Raw genomic sequence first — 9,684 nt, forward strand, 5'->3', positions numbered from 1 at the left:
AAGGAGCAGTCATGGATTGTGGGGAAACCTGCTTAACTTTTAAGACCCCATTGTCAATCAAAACACTTCTAATGACTTTCTTCACACTATCCTTCAGTCGCTTCTCACTACTCGTGATGGGAATATCATAATGAGAAGACAACTGCAAAAGTTGATCCTTTGTAAAAACCTCAAGTAACTCTTCTGAAGGTTCCTTTAGGAAGTTTTCTAAAGAAGCCATTACTAACTCAACACTATTTAACCTTAAGTAGTAACTACTTCCTACACAGAAGTTCAACCAACACAACAGGTCCAATAGCACACAGCTACAAAAGTAACAAATAGCAGCAAAAATACTCTCAAACAAAGCTTTTAAAGCTTTCAACAACAGTAGAACCAACCCAAACACAGAAGATTACTTAACCCAAGCAATCACAAATATCTAAAGGCGATACTGGGCAGTAGTCTACACTAAAGTCCACAAAGAAACTTCTCACAAAACACTGCTAACACTCTAAAAGTTAGGATCATGGACCAAATAAACACAAAAGTGCCTTAAAATGCTTAACTCACCTAACTTACGCATCCCTCTTTTATTCCTATTAAAACAAAGTGAGCATGGTTGCTGAGCCCAAACATAAAAACACATGAGATACACCCGGATTCATGCCTAACACTACTAAATCCTATCTATCTTCTGAGGTGTACCGGGCACGAGGAGACTTTAAAAGCAGAAACTCAGTAACTGTGGTCACAGTTCTGAAATGCTTACCCCCGACAGAGAACATGTCTCCACCCAGAATAAACTCAAAAATAAAAAAGGAAAAATAACAAAAAGTGAACCGATGGAAGCGTTGGACTCTTATTATGTTTTTAGTATTATTATAATGTTGTAATGTTCGGCTGACCAACTGAACCATTAAACAGTTCATTCTTTCAGGAACAAAACACTGTCATGTTGCTCAGAGAGATGCAAAACAGTGCTGTGGCTTTGTTTGGAACCAGTGTTGTTGGCAAAATAGACAAAAAAATAGGTAATATGGTGTCTAAAACATAAGTCTCTTAATATGACCTTCTTGTTAACTGAACTGTTGTATAAAATCAATATTAATATCACACTTGTCCAGCTACAAAAAAGGAGGCAGACTCCAGGGATGAGTCTTTCACTGCCAAAGAGGTTAAAGCTGTTGTCCTGCTTCTCTTGAATCCTCTTGAGTGTTTGTCTGAGACTAACATCTAGTAGACATTTCATCATCAGGGTTCCCCATTCCTCGTCCAGGAGAGCCATTTTCCTACAGAGTTTAGTTTGATCTCTAATTAAAAGCACCTGATTCAACTAGTCAAGGTCTTTGTGTTTACTTTAATAACAGCAAGATGTGTCTAAACTAAACTCAGCAGGAGCAGAAATGAAGAAGCTGTTTTACAGACTCACAGACACATCTGTTTTACACACGTCACTCAGACACAGAAGCAGGAAACAGAATCACATGAGTTCAGAGAAAGAGAAACTGAAGTGTAGTCAAGCTGTTGTGTGTTTGTGTCTCTGTATTTAAGCCGTAAAATGGCAGAAGCCAGAATTTCAGTGGATCAGAAGGAGTTCATGTGTGCAGTGTGTCTGGATCTCCTGAAGGATCCAGTGGCTATTCCCTGTGGACACAGTTACTGTAAGATCTGTATTTCAGATCACTGGGATCAGGAGGATCAGAAGAGAGTCTACAGCTGTCCTCAGTGCAGACAGACCTTCAGTCCAAGACCTGCTTTATCTAGAAACACCATGCTGGCTGAAGTGGTGGAGAAACTGAAGAAGACCAGACTCTCTGATGACTGTTACGCTGGAGCTGGAGATGTGCAGTGTGACGTCTGTACTGGAAGAAAATACAGAGCCGTCAAGTCCTGTCTGGTGTGTGTGAACTCTTACTGTCAGAGTCACCTCGAACAACATGAGAGCTTATTTAGAGGAAAGAGACACAATCTGACTGAAGCCACTGGACGACTGCAGGAGATGATCTGCCAGAAACATGAGAAGATCCTCGAGGTTTTCTGTCGCACTGATCAGAAATGTATATGTGTGCTGTGTACGGTTATTGAACATAAAAACCATGACATTGTATCAGCTGCAGATCAGAGGACAGAGAAACAGGTATTTAACACTACACACTGATGAAATATTGCTGACATTTATTTCATTTTTATACTTACACTTGTAGTTTGAAACAGGTCTTAATTCCTGTCTGATGCTGGTAAATGATCAGTCATCACTTCTGGAGTTTGAACCTACAGTCATTAGTTATCAGCTCCTCTTTTACTGGATTCATCTGTTCTCATGATGATTTAGAGGCAGTAGTTTTCTGTGAGATTGACTATCATCTGTTTGTCCTGCAGAAGCAGCTGAAGGAGACACAGAAGACGCTCCAGCAGAGAATCCAGCAGAGAGAGAAAGATCTCCAGCAGCTGAGAGAGACTGTGGAGTCTCATAAGGTGAGTCTGGAGAAGAAGAGAAGTTTGTCTCCGTCTCAGTTCAGACTCACTGAAGCTGAATCACTGTGTGTCCTAACAGCGCTCTGCACAGACAGCAGTGGAGGACAGTGAGAGGATCTTTACTGAGCTCATCCGCTCCATTGAGAGAAGCCGCTCTGAGCTGATACGACTGATCAGAGATCAGGAAAAGACTGCAGTGAGTCGAGCTGAAGGACGACTGGAGCGACTGGAGCAGGAGATCAATGATCTGAGGAGGAGAGACGCTGAGCTGGAGCAGCTTTCACACACACAGGATCACATCCAGTTCCTGCAGGTAACACAGATCTAGAAGAACAGGATCATAGTGGACTTGAGCAGATCCTGCTGTGACAGAGACTCACAGAGAAACAGTTCATGAGTGTCTTATTATATAATCATCAGTCAGACTCTCATCTGATCATCTTCTTCTGAAAGAGATGAATGGATTTCAGCTCTGGAAATCTTGCTCTAATGGGTCTCATGTCAGAACATTTCTTTCTCTTTAAATCACTTGTAGAAGTGACGTCCCGGTGCTTCTCTGACATTACATTCACTGTGTAACTGTCCAAACAATTGTTCTAATAATGGTGATATATATGGTCATATCTTTGAGCTGTTTTTCCTGAACAAATCTACTCAACTCTACAATGAGACTCCATTGATGTGCTTGAACTGTAAGATGGACATTTATGTTCTTAGCAGATGTTTTATCATCCAAACTATTTCCTAGAAAGTTCACAAACAGTGTATGTGGTGAATACTAGAATCTGTAGCTCTAATGAGATTTAATGAATATGAAGAGAATGAAGCTGATGCTGTGAAAGTGCTGGACTGAAGAACATTAATAAAGATCAAATCTGATGTTCCTGAAGGTTATTGAGTGAAGTGTGGAGCTGATGAGTTTGATTTCTGTTTTCTGTAGAGTTTCCAATCTCTCTCAGCACCTCCTGAATCTACAGACGTAAATTATGATCTCTTCAGTTCTCTCGTCTCTTCTGATGCTCTGAGAGAATCTGTCCATCAGCTGAGAGACAAACTGGAGGATTTCTGCAAAGAGGAGCTCAAGAAGATCTCAGACAGAGGTAAAGTCCTGGAGATTCATCTGCTCTCAGAAACCAGTCCATCATCATCTCATATCATGGAGAACATCATATTAGAAATGTGTTAGGAATAGATACAGGATCATGAGAATCACACTGTTCATGTCTGTTGATTTCCACAGCTGCATTCATCAGGATCAGAAACGACTTCCTACAATGTAAGTCAGTAAGAAAACCAGCAGAAAAACTCACTGAGTGTGTTCATGTTTCTCCTGTAGAAGAGTTTAATAACTGATGATGTAAATGATGATGTGCACTGATATCTGGTCATCTGTACTGAGACACTGATGATACACTGAACATGAAGAGTTCAGATACATGAAAATATCAAACAGATTCATAATTCCTGATTCTGATGTGTTTTATCTCCATCAGATTCCCATCAGCTCACTCTGGATCTGAACACAGTGAATAAATACCTCCGTCTGTCTGAGAACAACCGAGTGATTACTTACACTGACACAGATCAGTCATATCCTGATCATCCAGACAGATTTGATGTGTATCAGCAGGTGTTGTGTAGAGAGAGTGTGTGTGTGTGTGTGTGTGTGTGTGTGTGCGTGTGTGTGTTTCTGTGCTTTTCTCAAGCTCTGTTTGTGTTGATGGAAATCACTCATTTAGTTAATAATATATTAATTATTAATATTATTATTAATAATCATAATGAATAATTAATATTTTTATTTTTTAAATATTTTAATCATATTTTCTGAATATGTTATTTCTGTTCTCTGGCTGATATAAATAAAGCTTGATGTACAAAAGTGCTGGTTTTATTCCTCCTCTGTGCAGATCTCCAGAAGACACATCAAGCACCTCATTATAGTTTCTTCTCTCACCCTAAAATCAGCTGACATAAAAATCAGATGAATCATAAAAGGAATCCTATGTTGTCCTGTGTAAAATCAGAAAATAAAAATCAAAAATAAAATCAGACTATTGTTTGACAAAAATAAGAATCAGTATAAGAGTCAGCTGTTTATCTAATTCCAGTATAATACAAAAGTGAACAAAAATGTTAATAAAGTCAAACACTAAAAAGTGACAAGTGTTTCAGAAATGAGGGCATGTCACACAATCTATCCATGTTACTTGCTACTTAGTGTCACTGATGAATTTGCACCAAAATACCATAATAATGTCATGAAAGAATAAAAGATGAGAAACTGTTATCAAAGTGATAGCAGATCTGTTGTAATTCAGCTGTGTAAGTCCTCAGCCGTCATGACATCACTCACTCCATCTCAATCCTGCAAAACAAACGAAGGAAAAAATGAATAACCAACAATTATGACTCAAACTGGTTTCATAACGACTGGGACACAGTCATGCTGGAATAAACCAGGGTCTTTTTCAAACTGATCCCACAAAGCTGGAAGCACAGCATTGTCCAAAATGTCTTGATATGCTGAAGCCATTTCCGTTTACTGGAAGCAAGTGTCCACCTTGAAAAACTCAACTTATCCTGACTTTACTTTGATTTTGGTTCATTCACACTACCAAATCACATTTGTGATTTTTGTAAAAAAAAAAAAAAAAGGCACTCTCTGTGTGATATTGATTAATGATTGTGATGAGTGGGGCAGGACCGAGAGCCGTGGGAACGGAGTGAGGCCGGTGGAGGAAATGTTAATCACCAGCTCCAGGAGGATAAAAGGAGGAGTGACAACAGTGCAAGACGAGACAGGACCAGGCCTGGATTTTATTTTGCATTTTGTTTCTGTTTGTGCGTGACAATACAGTTGCAAATTATCTTTGCTTTTCCATTTGAAATTTGGCAGTCACTGTGCATTTGTGAAAACGCAACCAATAATGAAAGATTTGCACGTGTGTTTAGATTATGTCACAATTTGTCACATGTGGAAAACACAATTGAAAATTTAATTAACAATTCCTTTTGTAAATGGTCTGGAATATCCTTCCATAGACAGACTCTATAGCAGAGCACACTGCTCTCAGCTGTAGATCTTTGCTTCAAAGCTTTCTCAGTGTTTGATGATAGTTCATTAATTATTCACCCTGTTCTGAAAGCTCTCGGATTTCATCTAAAATATCTTGTGTTCTGAAGATGAACGAAGTTACGGGTTTGTAACGTCATGAGGGTGAGTAAGTAATGACAGAAGTTTCATTTTAGGGGGAACTATAATTTGAACTACCCTAAGCAGTGCACATCTACCTGAGAGACTTTATATACTTGATATATATAACCATCACTTCTAACACAAAAGACTGCTTTTTAAGTTATCTTCCTGATGTATCCAAATTCCTTAGCATATCCAAAACCTCAGAACAACTTGATGATGTAACAGAAACTATGGACTCTCTCTTTTCTAGCACTTTAAATAAAGTTGCTCCTTTACGCTTAAGGAAGGTTAAGGAAAACAGTTTGACACCATGGTATAATGAGCATACTCGCACCCCAAAGAGAGCAGCCCAAAAAATGGAGCGCAGCTGGAGGAAAACAAAACTAGAGGTATTTCGTATTGCTTGGCGGGAAAGTAACATATCCTACAGAAAAGCATTAAAAACTGCTAGATCCGATTACTTTTCTTCTCTTTTAGAAGAAAACAAACATAACCCCAGGTATTTATTCAATACAGTGGCTAAATTAACGAAAAATAAAGCCTCAACAAGTGTTGACATTTCCCAACACCACAGCAGTAATGACTTTATGAACTACTTTACTTCTAAAATCGATACTATTAGAGATAAAATTGCAACCATTCAGCCGTCAGCTACAGTATCACATCAGACAGTGCACTATAGACCCCCTGAGGAACAGTTCCACTCATTCTCTACTATAGGAGAGGAAGAATTGTATAAACTTGTTAAATCATCTAAACCAACAACATGTATGTTAGACCCTATACCATCTAAGCTCCTGAAAGACGTGCTTCCAGAAGTCATAGATCCTCTTCTGACTATTATTAATTCCTCATTGTCACTAGGACATGTCCCCAAAACCTTCAAACTGGCTGTTATTAAGCCTCTCATCAAAAAACCACAACTTGACCCCAAAGAACTATTTAATTATAGACCAATCTCGAATCTCCCTTTTCTGTCCAAGATACTAGAAAAGGTGGTATCCACACAATTATATTCCTTCTTAGAGAAAAATGGTATATGTGAGGATTTCCAGTCAGGATTTAGACCGTATCATAGTACTGAGACTGCTCTTCTTAAAGTTACAAATGATCTGCTCTTATCATCTGATCGTGGGTGTATCTCTCTATTAGTTTTATTGGATCTTAGTGCTGCGTTTGACACAATTGACCACAACATTCTTTTGCATAGACTTGAATACTTTGTTGGCATCAGTGGAAGTGCATTAGCATGGTTTAAATCGTACTTATATGACCGCCATCAGTTCGTAGCAGTAAATGAAGATGTATCCTATCGATCACAAGTGCAATATGGAGTACCTCAAGGCTCAGTACTAGGGCCGCTACTCTTCACGCTTTATATGTTACCCTTGGGAGATATCATCAGGAAACATGGTGTTAGCTTTCACTGTTATGCTGATGATACTCAGCTCTATATTTCTTCGCAGCCCGGTGAAACACACCAATTTGAAAAACTAATGGATTGCATAGTCGATATAAAAAACTGGATGACGAGTAATTTCTTACTGCTAAATTCTGAAAAAACAGAGGTGTTAATTATAGGACCTAAAAACTCTGCTTGTAATAACCTAGAACACTGTCTAAGACTTGATGGTTGCTCTGTCAATTCTTCATCATCAGTTAGGAACCTAGGTGTGCTACTTGATCGCAATCTTTCCTTAGAAAGCCACGTTTCTAGCATTTGTAAAACTGCATTTTTCCATCTCAAAAATATATCTAAATTACGGCCTATGCTCTCAAATGCAGAAATGTTAATCCATGCATTTATGACCTCAAGGTTAGATTATTGTAATGCTTTATTGGGTGGTTGTTCTGCACGCTTAGTAAACAAACTACAGCTAGTCCAAAATGCAGCAGCAAGAGTTCTTACTAGAACCAGGAAGTATGACCATATTAGCCCGGTCCTGTCAACACTGCACTGGCTCCCTATCAAGCATCGCATAGATTTTAAAATATTGCTTATTACTTATAAAGCCTTGAATGGTTTAGCACCTCAGTATTTGAATGAGCTCCTTTTACATTATAATCCTCTACGTCCGCTACGTTCTCAAAACTCAGGCAATTTGATAATACCTAGAATATCAAAATCAACTGCAGGCGGCAGATCCTTTTCCTATTTTGCGCCCAAACTCTGGAATAACCTACCTAACATTGTTCGGGAGGCAGACACACTCTTGCAGATTAAATCTAGATTAAAGACCCATCTCTTTAACCTGGCATACACATAACATACTAATATGCTTTTATTATCCAAATCCGTTAAAGGATTTTTAGGCTGCATTAATTAGGTAAACCGGAACCGGAAACACTTCCCATAACAACCTATGTACTTGCTACATCATTAGAAGAATGGCATCTACGCTAATATTAGTCTGTTTCTCTCTTGTTCCGAGGTCACCGTAGCCACCAGATCCAGTCTGTGTCCAGATCAGAGGGTCACTGCAGTCACCCGGATCCAGTACATATCCAGACCAGATGCTGGATCAGCACCTAGAAAGGACCTCTACATCCCTGAAAGACAGCGGAGACCAGGACAACTAGAGCCCCAGATACAGATCCCCTTTAAAGACCTTGTCTCAGAGGAGCACCAGGACAAGACCACAGGAAACAGATGATTCTTCTGCACAATCTGACTTTGCTGCAGCCTGGAATTGAACTACTGGTTTTGTCTGGTCAGAGGAGAACTGGCCCCCCAACTGAGCCTGGTTTCTCCCAAGGTTTTTTTCTCCATTCTGTCACCGATGGAGTTTCGGTTCCTTGCCGCTGTCGCCTCTGGCTTGCTTAGTTGGGGACACTTCATCTACAGCGATATCGTTGACTTGATTGCAAATAAATGCACAGACACTATTTAACTGAACAGAGATGACATCACTGAACTCAATGATGAACTGCCTTTAACTATCATTTTGCATTATTGACACTGTTTTCCTAATGAATGTTGTTCAGTTGCTTTGACGCAATGTATTTTGTTTAAAGCGCTATATAAATAAAGGTGACATTGACATTGACATAAACAGAATGAGCATCAGTTCACTGATGGGGATCGAGTCCAGTGCATCCATCACTGGGTTCTGTTGTCTTTTGTTGGATCGTTCCACTCGTGTCCGGTGTAGACCTGGCGTGCGTTTTTTATTGTTTTATTTTACAGCCCTGCTTGTTTTAATGTTTTTATTAAATATCTGAATTGACTGCATGGTCATATTATCGAGTTATTTACTGCCATGCGACCTACAAAAGTAAAGCTTGGCGAGTGGATGAACGAGCATTGCTGCAGGTTGGTTTTCGGCAGATGTGCTGTGCTTGTGTTCCCGCGGTCGTCTTCATTTCGTCGGGTGAAACATCTCTCTCACTCCAGCAGAGTCTGTGAGAAGCAACAACTTCCCCTCCATGCGCTCTGATACCAGAAACATAACATAGCATATAAAATAAAAATAAAAAATAAAAATAACAGGAGAGTTTCAAAGTTGCTTAGGCTATTTTGTGTAAACTTGTTTCCCTATAGCCTATCACATGCCAAACTAATAACATTGTAAGCATTACATCTTTAATTGCTGCTTTCTGCTGTGAACATTTTGTTTGTGATGAAAATAACAGTATATTTTTGTCAGTTTTTTTTATCTAAACAGATCGATTAACTTCAAGATTTCAAAATCAGATAGCATGCTGATAATGTAGCACTGTAAGATTACATTTGTTTGAACGCATTATTGCGAAAGCGATTGTTTAAATCATGCTGTAACCCGAAAATAATCAGTAAAAGAAACAGACAAACTCTTAACATCCCGCTGTAGCCTACTCTTGCAGTCAACCTTCTGATCAAGCTAAATATGTTGGCTGTTGGCATGAATTTTACTCGTGATAAGAAGCTCATATTCAAGTCTTTGTGCAAAAATTATTAATGTGCATTAATGACAGGGAGGCGCCGTCTCATCACTTTAATTTTTCATGATAATGAATGTATAATTTTAAAATTTAGACGAAAAGGA

The 9,684-nt window shown here is 39.0% G+C and overlaps 1 protein-coding gene across 1 annotated transcript; it reads left to right on the plus strand.

The window, feature by feature from the left end:
* The first annotated feature begins 1,441 nt into the window (after positions 1-1,441).
* On the plus strand, positions 1,442-3,710 carry LOC132116595 (E3 ubiquitin/ISG15 ligase TRIM25-like). Its single transcript, XM_059525462.1, has 4 exons — positions 1,442-2,119; positions 2,362-2,457; positions 2,537-2,770; positions 3,398-3,710. The coding sequence occupies exons 1-4, from the start codon at positions 1,541-1,543 to the stop codon at positions 3,641-3,643; spliced, it is 1,155 nt and encodes a 384-aa protein (XP_059381445.1). The 5' UTR covers positions 1,442-1,540; the 3' UTR covers positions 3,644-3,710.
* Positions 3,711-9,684: the final 5,974 nt, after the last annotated feature.

The sequence above is a fragment of the Carassius carassius genome, chromosome 36, assembly GCF_963082965.1.
Source record: "Carassius carassius chromosome 36, fCarCar2.1, whole genome shotgun sequence".
NCBI lineage: Eukaryota > Metazoa > Chordata > Actinopteri > Cypriniformes > Cyprinidae > Carassius > Carassius carassius.

Coding starts and splice junctions, on each gene's coding strand:
- LOC132116595 (XM_059525462.1), top strand. CDS start 1,541: ATGGCAGAAGCCAGAATTTCAGTGGATCAGAAGGAGTTCATGTGTGCA. Junction 2,120..2,361: donor ATCAGAGGACAGAGAAACAG/GTATTTAACACT, acceptor TTTGTCCTGCAG/AAGCAGCTGAAGGAGACACA. Junction 2,458..2,536: donor AGACTGTGGAGTCTCATAAG/GTGAGTCTGGAG, acceptor GTGTCCTAACAG/CGCTCTGCACAGACAGCAGT.